The sequence below is a fragment of the Rissa tridactyla genome, chromosome 1 (genome assembly GCF_028500815.1).
Source record: "Rissa tridactyla isolate bRisTri1 chromosome 1, bRisTri1.patW.cur.20221130, whole genome shotgun sequence".
Taxonomy (NCBI): domain Eukaryota; kingdom Metazoa; phylum Chordata; class Aves; order Charadriiformes; family Laridae; genus Rissa; species Rissa tridactyla.
In genome coordinates this window covers 216959918-216982143 of record NC_071466.1, presented here as the reverse complement: position 1 = coordinate 216982143, position 22226 = coordinate 216959918, and the positions used below count along the sequence as shown (strand labels likewise).

Genomic DNA, 22226 nt, shown 5'->3' with positions numbered 1-22226 from the left:
TGAGATGAGGATGCGACTGCCTGATGAGCCCTTGCTAAGGCTCATTCCTACATGTGCTCCTGACTACTTGTGGCTCCCTTCAGGTTCTAGACCTTCATCTATGAGACAGGAGGAGAAAGAAGAGGGTCCAACAGAAAGTTCAATGAGATAGAAGTTGTTGGCTAAAAATACCTCAATTAAAGCAACGTTGCAAAGTTGTAGTCGCCTGCTTCCTTAGGTTGAACAAGGCTTGTTTTGTGGGTATTTAAACAAAACTGCCCTTTCCCAGAACCTAAACCGACATGTTGTCTGTTCTCTTAAGAAAACACGTGTCAATGAGGTTTTCCCTGCTGACAAGCCATGGAATTAAGAGGCAAGGCTCCACGGCACTGAAAATTACGGGGACTGGGAAATGAACTCCCAAAGCATGAATGATCGGGTCTTATGGGCTGCAAATATGAAGACGCTGGGAGGGCTGGAGCCCCTCTGCTGTGAGGACAGGCTGAGAGAGCTGGGGGGGTTCAGCCTGGAGAAGAGAAGGCGCCGGGGAGACCTTCCAGCCCCTTCCAGTCCCTAAAGGGGCCCCAGGAAAGCTGGGGAGGGACTCTGGATCAGGGAGGGGAGCCACGGGACAAGGAGGAAGGGTTTTAAACTGAAAGAGGGAAGATTTAGAGTAGACAAAAGGAAGAAATTGTTTGCTGTGAGGGTGGTGAGCCCCTGGCCCAGGTTGCCCAGAGAAGCTGTGGCTGCCCCATCCCTGGAGGGGTTCAAGGCCAGGTTGGACGGGGCTTGGAGCAACCTGGGCTGGTGGGAGGTGTCCCTGCCCAGGGCAGGGCGGTGGGACTGGATGATCTTTAAAGTCCCTTCCAACCCTAACTATTCTATGATTCTATGAAATAAGACAGGAATTTGTGTGTTTTACTTTGTAACCTGTAACGTTAAGAACATTACAGGTAACATCTCAAGGGGAATAGAGAGAAGAGAACCAACCCTCACATCCAATCTTTCCATGCAGTTGTGAAATTGGGCAGATCTAACTGCAGACCTGCTCAGGAGCATCGCGCTCCCCTTCACACCTTCCGACCTAACTTTCTGCGGTCGCCCTTGCTGAGCTGGTTTTCTTCTCCAGTTCTGCAGTAGCGATTGAATGGAAGAGACAGACCCTCAGTGCTCTGCATCTGTTGAGTGACGCTCTCATTGAAACCATCTCTGTCTTCTAACAATACCTCAAATATTCCCGGGGGACTAATGACGCAGTCAAAAGAACCTGTTTGAGGACTCTAGGAAGAAGCTGGTTTGACTCTCACACTTACAAAGCTCAGCACCTCCTAGTAACCCACGAATATATATTTTTTTAATTCATCCTGCTCTGGATTTCATAAAAATAGACCAGACTGTATCAGTACTTAGTTACTGCAGTGACTTGTGTTATAATAAAAAGAAACTGATAGTTGTGTTTCAAAGACTTAATAGCATCCTTAGTGCAACTGAGAAATTTTTTTTTATAGAAATACACAAAAAAGGGACAGTAACATGTGAAAAGAGGGGGCGCCTTTTTGGCTGACATGTTGCCGTGCTATTTGTTACGCAGCAAACAGCCAAACAAAGGAAAAAAAAAAAACCCACCAAAAAACCGAAGTGTGGAAGTTGAAGTACGGTAAATTGTGAAAGGCAGCGATTTTCCAGCTGAGGAACGTTGACCATCTCAGCTGGCACCACAGGGAAGCTGCGATAATGCAAAGGCCTGAGGACACCATCTCAACATATTTGTCCCTACACGCGCCGGGTGCGCTCCAGCATGAGCCAACCCTCACTCCTGCCCCAGAAGGTTCCCTTGAAGCACGCAGGCTTCGTCTACCTCCATAAACCAACATTCCCTATTAAAACCAAAGTGACACTGAAGTCACGCACCCCATGCCAACAGTTCAGTACAAGTGCCTCCTGGGCCAATAGTGTTTTCGAGATGCTACATGAGAGAGACAACCCTTGAGCTTCAAAGTTCACTTCTTGCTATACCCCCTGGCCAACTCTATACACCTCTGTGCAGATGAGTATCAATGGGGATGAACAAAGGAAAAAGCCACGTTCCGCTTTGTAATGACGAACATTAATGGCCTGTGACACAACGGCTCTCTCTGGGGTGGCTCGTCATACAAGGTGGGAATTTTCCCCCCCAACTTTGTAATGACATGGATATCAAAAACGTCAAAAGATTTACTGCAAAAAGCACCTCCAGGCCAAGTTTAAGGTGACTTCCGCGTTCTTGTTTTGTTGTTTTGTTTTTTTTCTCCTCAATATATTTTGCTTCTAAAGGGGGATACTAGACACAAAAATACAAACCAAAAGCTGCCAGGAAAAAACTCTTATTTACATGCCCCCAACCACTCTGCTACTCACCAAACCAGCTGGTTCCTTATTCTCAGCACACCTGCAGCCGCATCATCGTTCTCTATTTCTTTTTCTTGAGGGTATACCTACTGGTTTGGCATATTTCAAAAAATTACACTGCATTTCTTATTGTGCAATTATTTTGCGAAAGTTACATATCAGTTCTAAAAAAGAGCAACGGAATGACAAGACACAGGAGATGGAAGAATTCAAACATATGCTTTAAATGTCACAAATAGCAAAGATCGGTACAGTAAAAGCCATCAGAAACTGGCAAAAACTGTAAAACTGCTAAATATAATTAGGTATATAATTAGGCCACCAAAGCATTACTAATAAATCCTTTAAAATTTGGGAATTCAAAGCGTATAAACTAAACTGAAACCTTCCTATTTCTGGATGACTATGTGCAAAAAAAAAAAAAAAGGAAAAAAAAAGTCTATAAAAATAACAGCGGCACCACTTTGTATCTGAGAATCTGGGGAATAAACCATCTAAATAAGGCTCCCAAAATCCACCTCTTAGAGAAAGGAACAGAAAGGGAATATATTAAAAATATCCCCCTCTCAGTCTTTTGCTTCAGCGGTTACATTGGAGCAGCAAAGACCCTGGTGGGGATGGAGTTAGAGCGCTATTGCAGTGTAGCTTCAACATGGACCTTGAGCAGAAGACAGGACAGAAAGAAATCTTTGTTCGTGACCGTGGCTCTGGAGGGATTTTGCTACCATGGCTAAATTGGAGGGGTGAGGAAAATGCCCGCGTTGAAATAGCCGTGCAGAAGCAGCCTTTAAGGCTAGACCAAATTCTCACGCTCTAGGAGACAACGAGTAATGAAGGATTCCTACCTGGATGGTGCTGACTGAAAGACCTCATGACAAACCCTATACTCATAGAATCACAGAATTTGGGTTGGTTGGTTGGTTTGAGCTGGAAGGGACCTTAAAGATCATCTAGTTTCAACCCCCCTGCCCTGGGCAGGGACACCTCCCACCAGCCCAGGTTGCTCCAAGCCCCATCCAACCTGGCCTTGAACCCCTCCAGGGATGGGGCAGCCACAGCTTCTCTGGGCAACCTGGGCCAGGGGCTCACCACCAGAACAGGTTATTAACAAGATATTACGTTATATTTACATATATATAAAACAAGATATATATGTATATAACGAGCTATTAGGTTATTTACCTCCTATTTAATCAGTCTCCTCTTCCCTTTGTCAAACTGCCCCAATGAACAATCAAGAAGTTCCTAATTAGACACTAAGGAATAAATCCGTGCAAAGGGCGCTCAATTATGAAGAGAGGCAAACAGCAACATTTAGCACTGACTTGTTTAGTTTCACACAGAACAACAGAAACAGGGCAACTACAGTCCTTCCTTGGGCAATTCATTTAAAAGGCTACTTTACTAAAATAAGAGTGTTTGGAGACTACCTGAAAAAAACAGAGGTGAAACAATGTCGAAACACAAGGAACTAGAAGGGCTGATGTACTAAAGTTGGTAAGCCCTAAATCAAGTTTCAGCAAAGCTTATCTAGCCATACCCACAAGGCCTCCATCTCTGAGGAAATCAAGCTTCAAAAAGTGTCCTTGGGGATTTGGGTATAAAAACAGTTAGCAGAAGCAGCAAAGGTTCTGGCAGAGCACAGAACTGAACCTCAAACTCCTAAATTCACCATTTCTTTGCAGCCATAACCAAAAAGCTACAAATGGGTTAAATCCCAGCAGTTTTGTACAATGGCTGATTGTCCTACTTACTTGAAAAAGCAGAAAAAAAAAAATAAAAAGCATTCCACTGAAATTCCAAAGGGGGAACTCCAGTGTGAAGGTCTATGAAGTGACAACCACTAATGACTTTTGACAATTTGACTTTTTTTTTCTGTGTTGAGCTGCTGGGACTTGCCACCAAACACAGGGAAGTCTTCGAAAATGCCCGTTAGCGACACTGACATCGTCTTCTCCCTCAGCTGGGCTCTTCATGCCTGATCCTAATTCCATCCAGAGAGAGATTTACGCCTATTAAGCTCAGCAAAAATCTACTGTCAGCCTCGGTTATCCCGGTTTGATTTTGTACGAAAAGGAGAGGAAAACAACGTATTTAAAATTGCCTTTAAAATTCAGCAGGCCACCTGAACACACGACACGTCTCTGACAAGATCTACCTGAGCTTCAGGAATTTGAAAGAATTATAAAGAAAGGTTTTATTTCATCTTCTTTTCTGGAAGAAGAAAAATGTCACTATTGTCACACCATTGGTCTTTTCATCTTTCTTTTTTGGCAACATAAGTTAAATTAGAGGCACAATCCTTTCTTTAATGCCACGGGCTAGGGGAAATTCTGGGTCATGATTTTAGAGGGTTTGCAATGATACGAGTCCCATCACGAGACTACACATGTACATGCGCTTCCCTGCAGAAAAAAAGAAGATGGAATCAATTTAAACCTCTTAATTAAAAATCTAGGCTAAAAATATGGAATACATACATGATGTTTTAATTCACCTTTCATGGGATGCTTTGTTACCCAAATAAATTTCACATCTGAACGGGTGTGGAGTTGGATTTATCAATGCAGGATGCTTCTATCTTACGCTAGGCTTTGTGACCCACCAAGGATGGAAAGAATGTGATAAGGTGACAGTTCGCTGGTGTTAATCCCTATGAATTGAGAATATCGCTATGAATTTTAATTAATTTCTGCAGCAGTAATGGGAGTATGGCACGTGGTTTCATCAAAATTCAACTTTGCTGATTAAACATCTTCAGGAATTTGGTTGTTCTACATCAAAATTATAATAGTAGGTAAAGGTCATTGGGAGCCACACTTCTATTCATTAGACTTCAGATATTTTTTTCCTCTCCCTCCCTTTTCTTTGCCAGACTAGGCACACGACCGAAGCAACTAAGCATACAAATTTGGTAGTTCAGCCTCCCCTGCTTCATTTGCATCTCCTGATTCATTTGTGCGCGTAGAGAAGGTCAACGCAAATTGAAACCTCTGCCTTTTTAAAAAACTTCGCCCCATCGACCATTTCGCACCACCATTTCTCACGCAGAGTTAGGGGCGACGCCACCTACGAAGAGTTTTGTCTCTCCTACTAGAGCAAAGCCAAAATGAATAGTAATCCCTCTGGGTTTGAACACAAAGAGGTTTTCTGGACAGAGCTCTGGACACAAGACGCACGATACTTTTCAAACGGGGCGTGTGCGCAGGGAACTCTGAAATAGCTTTTATTTATCAGCCCTCCAGGCACGTTGCTCATTCTGCCAAGCTTTCGGGAAGGTTTAAGGGCGTAGGAAGAATTTCTGGAAAAAACTCCACTACCCTCATTTTGTTTACCTAACTGACTTGATTGACGTTTTTAAATGATATTGTACTCTCAATAGCTATTGCCTTCAATTCAGAGAACTTCGCCACGTTATTTCAAAGATCATATTTTTAACATTGTAAAACGCTTGATGGTGGGTAATTACAACGCATTATCACAATAACTCTAATACTGCATATACCGCATTACAAATGACAACCAGCAATTAAACCCATTACTACCTTTCATCAAGCTAACCAGAAAAAAACCCCACTTAACTATTGGCCTGGACGTATCTAAAACTGACAATAAGTACCCGTTCTGCTTACTCGAACAATAGTTCTCCATCCTTGACAACTTCTAGTTGTTTTTTTAATATGGAAGAAGCGCCAAACATTTTCTTTAGGAGGCTCTGGGGGGATGCATGTGGCAGATCTCCTTCCATCAGACCAGGAAAAACGTGTGTTTCACATGGCACCTCTTGTGTGACCGGACACGTGCCAGCGGTGGGGACTTTGGGGAACAAGGCAGATGAGCAGAGGTTGGATGAATTATTTTATCAGCAGCTCATATAGTGATAAGTTTGGCACCTCTTACATACAAGAAAGATTGACCCGGATGAATGGGGACCAGAAAATACTCCCGAATACTTAAAGAAGTAGGAAGAACATTGCCTGGGAAGGAGAGGAAACAATAAGTTAGGAGCCAGGCAAAGGAGAGAGAGAGAAGCACCAATGTTAAGAAAAGATAGCAACTAGCAATCTAGATTTTCCTTGCAATTAATTAACTTTTATTACTTTTTCACCACAATTTGCTTTCAGTTCAGATTAATGATCTACACGTGGCGCAGGCCCAGTTTGATTTTCCGAGTGAATTGCAAGCCCCACTTTCACTAAAATCAGTTCTAGGGTATGCATCAAGAGGGGTGACATTCACAACGAGGAATGGATTGCAGTGATAACCTGCACAGCCCCGTAACATAAAATGAAGAATGATTCCAGACTGAAGACCTGCCTCCACCTTTTGTGAAGATGTAGCAAAAGAGGATGGGTTTCTTTCCTCCCTGTAGTTTTATAAAACTTGTGAGCATTTCAAATTTCCCGCTCCACGTAGCAGTTTTGATTTTCTGCGCTGTGAGTTCTCCACCATCTGGCCACCCACCAGACCACGGTTCTCCACGGCTGTCCCTCATCCTCCCCCAAAAGCAGCAGAATGGTGACTTCTGAGAGCTCCGGAGACCTATTAGAAGAGAACCAAATCTGACACTTCCCAATATTTCTTCCTTCTTGTTGTACTTAGTGTTATTTCTAGAAGGTCTCCAATTTTTCTTTGTATGTGGAACAAATACATCTCGTGTCCACTGCACTAGCTACCTGGCTCAGGATGAAAAATTATCAACTTGCGTATCCCAAAACCAAGGAACAGACAAATTTTGAGGGCTCTGCATGTACTTAGCAATGTTATTTGACCTCACAGGGCGTAAAGACTTTTAAATTTATTTTTTACTTTGAAAACACTCTCTTACTGTTACTGCAGAGATAATGAGAGTACTGAAAAGAGTCCCCAAAATTATGAAAGCCACTAAGAGCTTCAGTCAGAACCCGATCATCGTCGTTACATTCGACAGCATACACAGCACTCCCAGTACACTGCCTTCTCCGCGGTCTTTTTATCCTATGACAAATCAGCGGGGGCAGCCAAAATTAAACCTAAATAAAAAGAAGTGCTTTTGTGTTCAGAGGCATTATCACATCATTTAGCATCCCTGGTACCACCACTCCATTAGTTTTAAGTATTATTGCAAGGATTGGTTCTTAAGTCACAATAAAGACTGGGGAAAAAAAGAGACGCTGTTAGCTTCTGCTACTTTGTAACATTTGTTTTAATATTTCCACAGCAAAAAACACCCAGAAACCAGATGATCTGAAGGGTAATGGCTTTCACCGGTCTTACCGGGCTCCTGAAATCTCAAGTTGCCACTATTGTGAGTAGTAACTGCATCTAAAGGTCCATTTAAAAAATTCAGTTCCAAGTGATATGTCACTGTCTGGATTTTCTCCAGGAACAAAACTATTTCCTGGTGTCCATGTACTCAATTAAACATCCATAACACTTAGACAAGCTGTGACTCGCTGGAGTCCACCTCGATAGAAACGCAGCTTCGTACCCTCCTTTTCATGCCCTGTCCCTGAGTGCAGAAACACTTAACCAGCCACGAAACCCCAACACCACAAACCAGCCACAGTCAGTTCTCTGATGCTGCTATTCACACAGAATCACAGAATCGTAGGAGTTGAAACACATCTCTGGAGATCATCCAGTCCAACCCCCTGCCAGAGCAGGGTCACCCAGAGCAGGTGGCACAGGAACGCGTCCAGGCGGATGTGGAATGTCTCCAGAGACGGAGACTCCACCACCTCTCTGGGCAGCCTGTGCCAGGGCTCTGCCACCCTCACAGCAAAGAAGTTCCTCCTCATGTTGAGATGGAACTTCCAATGCTCAAGTTTGTGCCCATTACCTCTTGTCCTGTCCACAGGCACCACTGAAAAGAGCCTGGCCCCTTCCTCCTGACACCCACCCTTTAAGGATTTATAAGTGTTGATAAGGTCCCCCCTCAGTTGTCTTTTTTCCAGACTGAAGAGACCCAAATCCCTCAGTCTTTCTTCATAAGAGAGGTGTTCCAGTCCCCTCACCATCTTCATAGCCCTTTGCTGTCCCCTCTCCAGCAGTTCCCTGTCCTTCTTGAACCAGGGAGCCCAGAACTGGACACAGCACTCCAGGTGTGGCCTCCCCAGGGCAGAGCAGAGGGGGAGGATGACCTCCCTCCACCTGCTGGCCACACTCTTCTTGATGACCGCCAGGATGCCATTGGCCTTCTTGGCCACAAGGGCACATGGCTGGCTCATGGTCATCCTGTTGTCCACCAGCACTCCCAGGTCTCTCCCCACCGAGCTGCTCTCCAGCAGGTCACCCCCAACCTGTCCTGGTGCAGGGGGTTATTCCTCCCCAGGTGCAGCACCCTATGCTTGCCCTTGTTGAATTTCATAAGGTTCCTCTCTGCCCAACTCTCCAGCCTGTCAGGTCTCTCTGTATGGCAGCACAGATGACAAACGAGACAACCGACATGTGGAATAAGAGTTATCTCCAATTTACAGAGAAAGAAGCCAAGGCAGAAGTGATCCAACGGCATCAGACACTTGGTCCACTTGGCCTTGCTGCCGCCACGTGGGAGCGGGGACACCAGCCCTGAGCTAAGAGGTTCCCAATATCTCTTCCAGTTTTCAGATGTCGTCTCCAGAAAAAACACTCCCATTTTAAAAGCCGGTGAAAGACTCCGGCTTTAAGGAATGCAACGATGAGAAGAAAGCTGCTTGAAGTCTACACAAGGCATTCACACCACCTTGTGCTGGATGTGGTCCTCAAAGTTGACCAAAGCACCTAAGTGAAAGGTAATTAAAGCACCCAAGTACAAGCAGGGAGCAGAGACGTCGCTATCAGGCTACAGAAGAACTCCCGGAGCTAAACTAAGCTGTCACAGACCCGTTTGCACCCCCTCAGAGCAAATCCATTTGTAAAAATACAACCCGGAGAGACAAAGTTCCAATAAAACAGAAAATCTGGACCTTGATTAGTAACAGTGGGAATTTATGACTTCCAGTTACGTCCTGCCCATTCCAAACCTGCACAGAATTTATGAGCATTCAACTTGACGCTTCATCCACAACGGCTTCATCCCTGGCAGTCGCATAACCAGGATTTCCACGTACGGAGCAATTTCCCACTGAGGTGTTAATGAATCGCTGTCTCTGAAAAGCTGGGAAGTTATCAGACGAAAGAGCTACAGGAATGCTCAGCAGTGGTTTTACCCAGTGTGCAATTACTGTTAATCCATTCACCATTCAAGACACCTGGGACCCAAAAATAACCAAAATAAAGGCCAACTTCTTCCCTGCAAAATTTATTTGCGGCTATTCTGTACATCTCTAAAAATTAGCAGAACTGAAAATTAAACTCCTCAGGAATATTCCCCTGAAAAACTATTCTGCGTATGGCCTGGTGTCTGAAAAACACGCTTGTCCACGGGCTGACTTCCCTGCGAGGCATCTCCTACGGTGCTACCAGGACTCTCCTTTCGCCACCCGCCTTTGGGGCAGCAGGAAAACCCCACAAGTGGTTGCGCAGCCACAGCTGATGTGTCTGGACCAAAGAACCTGGTCTGTAAAAGAGGAATAAATGAGGGCTCTGCACCGTAACATCCGTGGCAGAATTCAGCAGAATGGGAAAATGCAGCTTACTGGTGGAGTAGCTTCAACCCCGTTATTTTTAGCTGTGCTGAGCAAAGCGAAGAGGGCGATAGTTGAAACAAGCATTTCACATTTCACCCTTTGAAATCACAGATGAAATTCAAATACTGCGAAAATCTCTTCCCTCCCCGCCCCCCCCCCCACCCCGTTTAGTATCCCTGGAGACACAAATTCACCTCCGTGCTGTAACTGAGATAACAGCTATAGCTTCCCCAAATTACAAAATTCTAAATTGTACAGAAGGTTGGCAAAAACCGAGCAAAAATAATTCATCTGAAGCACAAAGCGCATTGCTCTGACATGAGTGACCCAAACCAAAGGGAACTCCAGTTCACTACCAAAGGCTTTTCCCAGAAGACCCTTTAGCTAAACCACACGATGTTTATGTAGAAGAATAATTATAATTATGATAAAAAAATGAAAGCCCTTTCCTTTCAGATGCGTGTTCTGCTGGTTGCTCTACAAGGGAGATGGGGTCCAACAAGCGCTGTCATTCTGGGCTTTAAATCTTGGCTTTTATCAGCAAATACAAAATATGGGAATCGCCTTCTTTGTTCTCATCAAGCAACAGCTCTCCTCTATTTCAATCAAAAATTCATAAAGCTTTATGAAAGTAACCACATGCACTCTCCAAAGTTTTTCAGGGCTGAAAGACTATAAATTGGACTTAAGCCACACGAGGTTCTCATCCTTGGATTCCCCCCGCTGCACCCAGGGAAAGCCCTCACGACGGTGTTTTCTGAACAGCTTCCACAGACGCAGCACAAACTCAGAATTTGTCACGCTTTTCCCCCTTTTCTTCCACGACAAAAACGAAGGATGCTTTTCTATTTTTGCCTTGTGAGTTTTTCTCAGGCTTTGCAGATTTCTTTTTTTTTTTTTTTTGCAGCATCAGAGTAGAACTCGCTATATTTGAAATGAAAGCTGGTGTTATTACAGCACGTTTTAACTGCTGTGGAAGTTCATTCCCCAGCTGCTAGAAAGGCCCCGGCTCCTGCACAGCAGAATCTCACCTTCCGATTGAAGAGATTTATAGCGTCTGATAAGCCAAAGCATTAAACGTGGGTCTCGGTGTGTAACTCGGGCTCCTTAAAGCATTCTAAGATTAAGCTGTTTCGTACTTAAGATGGTTAAATTAAATAAATGGATCCATTTTCCCCTTCCAGTTTTCCTAAATACTTTTCTGACCAACAGGTTTTTGAGTACCACGATGGTCATGCTTCTGGTGGTGGCCGGGGGAGCAAGAAATGGAAAAGAAACAGGGGAAACAACAAAAAAAAAAGAAAATCTATAAACTTCAGCCCATGTAAGACCCACTTCGACCATACTTTCTCTCTCATTTCCTGAGTATAGTGCCTACAAACTCTTGCAGAACGTTCCCTATAACGCATTAGCATGTAACTAGTAAAATAAATTAAAAAGATATACATAAAAGAAGCATAATTTTTGGTCCATGCTTCTACTACACCAGCTCCTTTGCCTCAGTCTCAGTTGCAATCTGAAAATCCCAGAAAAATAACTCTTTTTCCCAGATTATTTTTTTTTTTTAATTCTAGCAAACAATTTGCAGCCATCATATGAATTCTTACAGAAGATACTTAGAATTAGGTAGATGTTAGCTAATACACACAGTTTTACGTGGAAACAGAGGTAAAAAAAGCCAAAGAGTTTCAGGTATACTAGATTCTCTTAAGGAAAAACACATTTTTTTAAAGTTTTTAGGCCTAGAAAACGTGCTAGTGGAGCTGTCTTTCAGAGGCCTTGGCTGGCTGGTTGATGAGTAACAAAACACTCTGGCGTAAAATTACTCGGTCACAGAATCACAGACTGGCAGGGGTTGGAAGGGACCTCTGGAGATCATCCAGTCCAACCCCCTGCCAGAGCAGGGTCACCCAGAGCAGGTGGCACAGGAACGCGTCCAGGCGGGTTTGGAATGTCTCCAGAGATGGAGACTCCACCACCTCCCTGGGCAGATGGGTAGATGTCGCTAGAAGACGGGTAGACGTGGTGCTGAGGGACACGTTTAGTGGTAACTTGGCAGTGTTGGGTTAACGGTTGATCTCTTGATTGGTTGACTTGATGATGGTCTCTTACAACCAAAACGATTCCATGATTCTATGATCTTGCTGTCATTCCTGTCGTACTTCGCACTTAGTGTGGCCCCACCTTGAATACTGTGTGCAGTTCTGGGTCCCACCATTTAAGAAGGTACTCAAGTACTCAAATGCATCCAGACAAGGACAACAAAGCTGGTGGAGGGGCTGGAAGGAATGTCTTGTGAGGAGCAGCTGAGGACTCTGGGCTTGCCTAGTTGGGAGAAGAGGAGGCTGAGGGGCAACCTCATTGCTCTCTACGGCTTCCTGAAGAGGACAAGTGGAGAGGGAGATGCAGAGCTCTTCTCCCCGGGATCCAGTGATAGGACACATGGGAATGGCCCAAAGCTGCACCAGGGGAAGGTTCAGAGTGAACGCTGGGAAGCATTTCTTTACCGAGAGGGTGGTCAAACGCTGGAACAGGCTTCCTAGAGAGGTGGTGGACGTCACTGGCAGTGTTTAAGAGCCATTAGGACAATGCCCTTAACAACATGCTTTAACTTTTGGTCAGCCCTGAGGCAGTCGGGCAGCTGGACTAGGTGACCCTTGCAGGTCCCTTCCAACTGGAATTCTATTCTATTCTAAGACACAACTCACATCTTGTGACGCAGTATCCAAAAGGAATAAATAAGTCACTAAAACCTCATATGACACCACAAATCTCTGCTTACACACTAATAAAAATAACAGCGTTCAGCAATATGGAGAATCTTAATCGTGCTCCATGAGAACATGAGTTAAATACCAGAACTAAACTCAAGCAGCGCTTCCATTAAGAAATGAGCCAAAACTACTTTATTGGCTTGATGAATGTACTACAAGTTAGAAGTAATTCATTATCATGGAATTGAATTAACACTGTTCTCAGCTATTCAGCGCAAGTTCTTGCAAATGTCAAAATTTCTCTGTTCCTTCGGGTTGTATTTGAACTGAAGGGAAGGAGGAGCTGGAGACATGTGAAATTTCTGACAGGCTGTTGATTTCCCGTATGGATGAAGCATGTTTGAAAACTCAAAACTTGACTGATCTGCCGAAGCACATTCTCTGACAGACAATATACAAATCAACGCATCGCATATTAAGAGTTTTTGTGGCGTGTAAGAGTTTTTGTTTGTGTGGGAGGTTGGGCGGGGGGGGGGGGGGGGGGGGGGATTGCTTTATTTTCTGTCATGGAAAATGAACAGCCTTACCTTAAGGTTTTTATAAACTGTCATCTTTAATCAGACACACACAGCGAGACTGTCAGTTCTCATAAAGCATTGGGGAGGGGCGGGGGGGAAAAAGCACAAAAAGCGAAGCTGTTCCCCATCCCTCTCCCGTGCCTGTGCCCCGTTTCTGCGATGGCCTCGCTCAGAACCAAACCTTCCCTTAGCAGTGTCACAACAACAAGCTTTTCTGAAACGTGTCTCTCTAATTTGGCGCCGCAGACTTTACGAGAGCTTGTCAAAGAGAAAGAGAGTTAGGATTCGCCCGCAAGAAACATTCATTCCCGCTGTTGACAGATATAAAGTATTAAATGTCAACAGCGAGGTACGCGTCAGCTAAATGTCTTCTAAACACTCATTAAATTGGGGGGGGGCGGGCGGGGAGAAAAAAAATTCAGTAGGTGGGTGTCAAATCGCTCCCTTAAGATTTCGATTCAGGTCAATTGAAGTAAACAGCAAGTATATGAAAAGTCGCGTCGAGCATCTGTCACGCTCAAGGATGAGTATTAACGATTCCAAAATAAGGATGGGAATACGAATCATCGCGGTGATTCCCGGCACCGCAAGGAGAAGCGGGAGTCGAGATTCCCCGGACTTGAGCCCGTTTTCACGGCCGCAGCGGAGAGGCACCGTCTCCCGGCCTCCCCAGCTCCCGCTCTGAAGGGACGTCACCGCCTACCTTGCAAAAGCACGATTTACATTAACTAAGCGCTATTTTCTCCCTCTCTCTGAAGATAAGGGATATGTCTGAATGTAAGACTTGAAAAACAGAATTCAGGAAATCCGGATGGTTATATTTCTAAGGGCATCGCTGACTTTGAAAGTTTGCAAATAATGTTTTCCTGTGAACCTAACAGCATCTCAGACTTTTTTTCTTTTACTTAAACTCTTATCCTCTGAATATTATTCAACCTGTAATACAAACTTTAAGCAGTCAATATTCTAAGTTCCCTCCCCCAACCTGAGTCAGCTTTATCAGTTTCTCCAAAACCAAGTATTTCAGGTTCGATTGCAAAAAGCTCTCATCATTTAGCACTATCTGTGCCTTAAGATTATTTGTCATTTTCCAGCTACTTTAATAATAATATATACCACTTAGACTGATAAAATACCACATATTTTTCTTAACATACTTGGTATCACTTAATATAGTCTAAACATACTAAGTGTAACTAACAAACGAATCTCATTTTCACATTCCTTTTGCTTCCCAAACAACACACTCCCCCGTATTATCCCAAGTTAATTTTATAGGACACAACTACAAGATATTACAACGTATTTTAAAACCAAATTAGTTGTTTATTATACCAGCTGTACAAATAGATTAAAAGGGATTATCAGCGAGGTACAGACGGGTTCTTAGCTATACACAGAGTTTTGTATCGGTTACGGTTGTGCAGTTGTGGGCGCTGCTCAGCCGCAGCGGCCGGTGATGCTCGCAAAGACCAAAGGGGCCAACCGTGCCATCCCCTCCCCACATTTTAAAGAGAAACAGAGGATTTAAATTCTACATACAGTATCTTTTATCTTGACAGATCCCGAATTAAACAGAAGCCTGACACGATTGTTCCCAAAGCCTGGAAAGCTAAAGCATCCCCACTACTACCTGCCTGGGCGCAGACATTCTGCGCCTTGTGCACCTCCCTCCCGAGGACCAGCGGGGGCTGAAATTTGACCTTCAGCGGTTCAGAGCTGATTGCCAGCGGTTGGCGAGGAACACGCCGATATCAACAGGCAGCAAAAGTAAATTGCTCTCCTCCTTGATTATTCCCTAAGGCATTTATTTTATTTATTAAAAGGGCAATCACACTTTTATTAGCATTAACATAATGGGAAGAAACAGGAGATTCCAAAAATGCTATCAAGTAAAGAGCTACTGCTTTAAATGATGGAGACCAGTATAAGTTAACATAACCACTGAATTATTAAATTAAAATGTCAAATTATTACCTGCTCTTTACCCCCCAACTCCGACCAATCCGAAATACCAAGAACCAGAAAACTTTGCAGTTCCTTGGACCGCGCAGAGACCGGGGCGTTACGCTTTAGTTTTTGCATCTCAAACCACATCAGCAGAGTCAATGGGTCATTCTGCCTTTCCTTCTTCCTTCTATTATTTTTTTTTGTTTGGGGTGGGGGGGTACTCTAATAAATCAACACTTTGTTTTTCGCTTTCTTATTCTCCAGACTTTGGGATCAAAGGCAGTGATTAGAGCACCGCCGACGGGCGCAGTTCCCCGGGACAGACTCCGCCCAGCCGGCAGAGGGGCAATGGGGGCCAAGTCGATTCAGCCTCTCTGGTCCACTTCTTCCCAAGGACACAGCCTGGCTTAGAGGCGACTGTTCCTTCCGAATCAATGAACACTTTGCTTTCTCTTCCATCCCCCAACCTTTTTAATTGCTGCTTGATCTTAACGAAGTGTGGCTGATATTAATAAATGGATACCCTCGCGGTCATAATACCCGATATCCAAACAACGCTCAACCGAGTTAGCATCAGCGATGCCTTCACGATTCCAAACGCCATCGGTCCCTCCTGTCCCTCCCCCTTAAGCCTCAAGACTGCAGACATCTGTTCTTCGATTGTCTGGTAATAAACATACTCTATAAAGCATATGTAAAATGATTATTACCCTGAAGAGCCAAGTGCCTTTCAAATGCCAGCTGAAACAAATAAACAACAACAACAACAACAAAAAATCCCCGTGAAACAAATGTTACAACAGACATCACTCAGGCTGTTCAATATTCCACAACGTAAAGGCTTCGGTATCAGTCCCGCACGTTTTCCTTCCTCTGACGGGAGACGTTAGTCCGCAGGCCAGCAACACCAGAGCTTTCAGGATCCGAGCAGAGGCGGGTTAGCAGCGAAGGATGAAGAAAGCAACCGGACTCTTTTTGGTAACTTTTATACTTTGACACCTCCCGCAATATGTAATTAAGGAAAATCAGATGTGTATTCCTCTTCAATTTGTAAGTGCAATTAGTTTTTGTACGTAGTTAGCAAAATCTATTCCCAGGAATCATCTCCGCTAGAATACCCACTTGTCTTCCAAAAAAAATTCACTATTCGTTTATTACGTGTGCGGTGGTGTCATTAAGCCCTGGTAATTAATCTGGGGCTTGGTGAGTCTCAATTGTCCTAGTGGAAATCAGGGACCCACATCCCACACGGCGCAACATCTCGCTTCCCAACTCTGGCGCATTGCTCTAAATGGATTCGAGGGCAGGAAAACTTTGAAAACCATTCGTATGTGTTTGCCCTTTCACCCTCCACGGTTTTAAGTTAAGAGTTTCTCTAAACAAACCTTCGTTACTGGAGATACGGGCGTTAATTTACAGCTCCCTGAAAGCTTGCTGACTCTGTGCTCTTCAAAGGATCTCAGTCTCAATTTGTAAATTAAGAGAGACCAACAAAAAAATGGCTATTACAACCAGTAAACTTAACGCTGTGATTGTGCAACTCTGATGTGACAGACAGTGACACTTTTCACATCAAAGTAACACAAAAGAGAGCAATTCAGATTGATGAATATGAATGCTGTGGTTACGACTCCCCACCCAACGTTATTGTGCTGAATTATGTTGAATTATTATGAATATTATCAATTATTATTGTGTTAAATATGGTAAAGCCATCACTTAATGCGACGTTCAGGCTGTAAATCACCACACCACTGCCTGGTTTCTCAGTCATCCAGTTAGCTTAATACTTTCAGAGGCACTCAGCTTCCTAATAAAATCAGCTGGCCCATACGGTGCTAAAACCACTCCGTCAACGTATGTATGTGAACTTGATAAAAAGAAGAAAAAAACCAAACCCTTCTAAATAAAATATCGATCATTTTGAATTCAAACCAGCCTGTACAAATGACATCGATGAAAGACGATTGAGGCAGGTCATAAAGAACCTCAACAACACATAGAAAATAAAGCAAGTGAAAACTTCACACCTCTGCAGCAATTACATCTTCAAGAGATTGACACTTAATACAATAACGTCTGGAAAAGGGTGACAAAGATCTATCCAACAAGGAATGCACACATAAGACGATGTGCTAGAAATTATTGCAAATGTCAATATTTTAGCAAATCCGCCACATTCAGCATTTTACAGCCACAGGCAGCATCATAGAAGCAATTTTAACAGAAGTCAACGGGTAAAGCCAGTTTGTTGGTAGGACAGGTCATTGCTACCGACTCCCATCGGGAACAGAATTCCCTGTAGGGAATTACTGTCAGCAAAAGAAATCCAGTCCTACGGTCATCCTAGATACGCTGCACCCCACACATCACAGAATCATAGAATTGCCTCGCCTGGAAGGGACCTTTAAGATCACCGAGTCCAACCATCAACCTAACACTGACAAAAGCCACCTCTAAACCATGTCCCTCAGCACCACGTCTACCCATCTTCTAAATACCTCCAGGGATGGGGACTCAACCACTTCCCTGGGCAGCCTGTTCCAATGATTGATAACCCTTTTGGTGAAGAATTTTTTCCTAATATCCAATCAATCTTTTTGGCAGAGTTACGTTGATGGTTTGACTAGGTGATCTGAAAGGTTCCTTCCAGCCTAGGCAGCTCTGTGATTCTAAACCTCCCCTGGCACAACTTGAGGCCGTTTCCTCTTGTCCTATCGCCTGTTCCTTGGGAGAAGAGACCGACCTCCCCTGGCTACCCCCTCCTTTCAGGGAGTTGTAGAGAGCGAGAAGGTCTCCCCTCAGCCTCCTCTTCTCCAGGCTGAACACCCCCAGCTCCCTCAGCTGCTCCTCACAAGACTTGTGCTCCAAAACACGCATCATGTGCATGCCAAAGTTGAGGATCATGAGCTATGCCTAAGATAGCAACGACACACACATTTACTCTGTTGATCATGAAAGAAAGTAAAAGCACATTAAAAAAAAAAAAAAGTTTCTACAGTCTTCACCTACACCCAAACTCACCCCGTCCTGCAGTGAGGAAAGGGCAAGCTGGGTCACGGAGTATTTCCTTTCTCTTCACGCAGTTATTGATGAACTACTCGATGCGAGGAAGTTAAGATGTTGCAGATGGTTGGCACGAAAAAATATATTGTACGCAGATACCTTAATCTTGATGGCAATTATTTTTTATGTAGCAAATTATTTCTCCCGCCTGTCTTGCAAGCTGGTAATGAAAGTGAAGTGTTTGTGAGAAGTGCTATTTAAAGCAGAGCACTCGTGTTTGACTCGGATGGCAAAAAAATAAAGGGGGGAAAATTAAGCAGGAAGGCGAATAGAAAGAAAGAAGTATTTTCACCAGTTTCTAAATCAACGTGAAGTACCTCATCAATACAAATAAGAGCATCACCACCCCCCGCGTGCTTGAAAGAAACCTGTAAATTCATTAAAGATGAACACTGAAGTCCACGTCATAGTGGTCGTATCTTGAACAGCACATCGCATCTTAACCAGCGTCCATCTTTTCTTATAACGAAATGGCTGAAAACTATAAATTATCCCCTAGCAAATTCATTTTTAGCACATTCATTCCATTTTAAAATAGAGAGAGAGGCTGCAACAAAATACGCTTATGAAATTGTACATTTCATTATGGGCATCTAGCAATAAACAAAGAGTGTACAATGTCCACAACCCTTTTTTCAAGGACAGATCTGAAAAACCATAACAAATTTTAATGTCCTCACAAGCTGTTCTCAAGACTATTCCAATAACTACTGCCATGACATCAGAAATTTACATTTGGAGGAATTTACACACTTTCCCTCTGCATTTTTAAGTCCTGAGAGGTCACAAATGACCACGGTTCTCAGTTACCAAGACAGCAGTCAGAATATCCTTCATCTGGGGATCAGATTCCAATTACTTTTTATTACTATTTTATTATTGCTTGGTTTTAGTGCTGGAGAAACATGGCCTGTTGCCTAAGTGACCCATCGTGAGTAATACAAGCAGAGGGCAAGGAGGGAAATGCTCTGTAAAGGTGCTAGCGCTGAATAGGGCATGTCTGACGCTAGAGGAAAACCCTGCAAGGAAAAAGCAGAGGTGGAAGATTGACATGAACCGAGAAAAACATCGTATTATTTAATTCCGGCAAAACTAAGAAGATGAACTGTTAGACTGCGACGTAAAAAAGAGCAAAATTAAAGTATCAGAGGTGAGTGACTTGGTGAGAAGAGGCTTATTAGAGACTTATTCTGTTTTAAAGTTCCAGCGGTCCTTGATGAGCTATGAAGATTTTAGTAATTGGCACGGCACTTTAGATCAGGCATTTAATTACCAGTCCATGGACCACACTTGTTTTATCAAAGAATGAACTTACCTTGCAGTTCATAAGGTATCCTTCTGACTTCTTAATAAGCATAACGGCCAGTCAGCAATAAACAATTTGCGATAGTCGGCAACTAAACTTTCCCCAACTTGGGTCAATGATAAATTACAGCGTTTAACACAAAGGGGTGACCCAGGCAAACAATCCCACTCGGTGTGCAAGTTAATTATGAAAAAGATTAAAAAAGCATCGACAACAAGCTCAACTAGTGATGACTTTTTAACACGTGTGCACATCAACAACTTCACCAGCAAGGCCGTTGCTGCGGGATGTTCTCTCAGAAGCGGCAATGTGCTGGTAAAGTAGGTTAATTCTGCTTGTTCTAATTATTTGCACCTGTAGAAATACGTAGAAAAGCCTTACTTACCTGAGGAGGGGGTGAAAGATGATGGTAATGTTTCTGGCTCCTGGTTTGCAGACAAACTTGGATCCGCCACCTTCAATTAAGTTATCATCCGGTCCTCCTGGAAAATAACATGAAACAAGTTGTCTAACAGATCTGAACATCCCTCGAATTTTAGATAGTACATGATAATTAAGCATTTAGGTCTGTCTAAGTGCTCCGTTCCTTGTGAAAGATCAGTAATTAACGTAAAGATACACTCTTCCTATCCTGTTTCTGCTCAGAAAACGTACTCCCAAAGTAACAGGAACAATACAGACTGTATTTATACATCACTTTAGGCTGCTCTTTCCACAGATAGCGACAGGATTGCAAAAAGACCGATACGTGCAGGTCTTGGCACAGGACCCAGTTTCAGCTGCGGAAGAGCTTCCCAGCCACACGGGATGAATATCCCAGTTGGGCTGACGTCCAGTGTACTGGACCGGAGGTGCTAACACCATACCCATCACCCAGACCAGAGATGACAGATACCATTAAGAGACTTGAGCCTCACAGGTCTTCAAAGTTCTTCACAGTTCGTCACCCCACAGACAAATGGGGACCTCCAGCCTGAAGCTTGAGTGAGTGTAGCAGCTTTCGGAACAGCCCCAAACCAAACACACAGCTCTCAATTTGCACAAGCACACACTTAAATTATCCTTTCTCAAAAGCACAAGGGCCTTCACCTTGTGTAAAAAGCACCCAAGGTCTTGGCCCCGTGGATGAGATGCATTTTGAAGCACATTGTGCTTGGAAAAGGTTTCAAGAGCAGCGCTTCACTGGGTTTCGCTGCTTCCATATCACTGTATGGAAGAATCCTGCAGCTCTGACGGATGATGCCACCATTCAATCCCTTGGAAGGCAGCTTGGCTTTGATTGCCAGTGACGTGACATTTTAACCTAATTTATTACATCTAACGCTACGGGGTCTCTCAGGACTCCATATCCTACACAGAATCTTGTAATTTCCCAGCAGAAGTCTCTGTTGCCCGAGTTCCAGTTGCATACAAAGTGGCTCTCGGCTACGTGAAAAATGAACTTGTTGAGTTTGGCACGCTCCTTGGTAGCAAAACACAAGCCCAGAGAGCATTATTGATAGACCCCAGGCCCAGACTGAAGGTCTCTGAGTGGCATGAAAACACCCATCTACGTGTCATTACATCTGAGCCAAAGATACTTCCATAGGCAGCTCCTAACACCAAAAGATTTTAAATTAGGACACTGAGAGAGGTAAAAAGGGGGGAGGGCGAACCTCAGTTTCCTAAAACCTTTGCATTTCCTGACAGCAACAAAGTCCATCTTTCAGAAGAAAACATTTTTAGGAGAACAAGCCAGACGCCCCACACGTAAGCAAATGAAAGCATCAGAAAAAAAATATCACATCCTGAAGTGAGCAGCAATTCAGCACATCATCCCCTTTGGTCATGCTCCCTCGTCACAAAGCACAGACCATCATCTTTGTTGGTATTATTTAACAAGTAACCCTACCAAGTGTGTTTTGGGGCTAAGAACATCAAATTCCACAAATATGAACTTGGGTGAAATCTTTATATCCCAAATGTTATCAAGTCCTTCTCATTTCGCATGTGAACTCTCCTTAATGATTGAATAATAATAAATACAGAACCTAATCACATTATTATGATAGCTTTATAGGCAGGAAAATGACAAAGTACTTGAAATCAAAACACCACCAGCAGATTATCATTGAATTTTTTGACCCTGACTTCTGCCTGCCTCGGAATGAGAAGAAGAATGTCGCCAAATTAGAAAGCGTAAGAGGAGGAACACGACCAATGAGTAAGTGACTTTGTTGTTCTTTTCAAAGTGAAGTTTATCTTCTTTAGCCCATTACCTGCAACCAATCCACAAAAATAAGCTCTTTGATGATGGATTTAACTGACCCTCCTGTTGGCAACCTCAAACTAACGTGCAAGGACCAAGGAGGTCACCGATGCCAGGTCTTCCATACCCTGAACGGTCTCTCCAGGCCAAGAGTGTTTTGTACAAGAATTCACGGCACTGGTGTAGATTCCCTATTAAAAGGGACAATATTAAATTCCCTGTGGAGTGGGAAATCCACGTAAACTGTGCATATCTGTAGTCGCAGTACTTCCACAAGCCAACTCAGCTCCCCAGATGCACCGTTAGGACATGGAGCTTCTTGATAAATCCTGCGCTAACGTAAGGACTCACAAAGCACAAAGAAGCGGTTGAGAATAGAGTTTATAAAACTTTACCGACTGTGATTAG

The 22226-nt window shown here is 43.7% G+C and overlaps 1 protein-coding gene across 1 annotated transcript in view; it reads right to left on the bottom strand.

Annotated features, from left to right (window-relative positions):
• The window catches only part of EXOC4 (exocyst complex component 4), a 430815-nt gene that overhangs the window by 204721 nt on the left and 203868 nt on the right, over window positions 1-22226 (bottom strand). The window contains exon 10 of the mRNA XM_054189731.1: window positions 19956-20052. Coding sequence (XP_054045706.1) covers window positions 19956-20052 — 97 coding nt within the window. The remainder of the gene's footprint in view (window positions 1-19955; window positions 20053-22226) is intronic.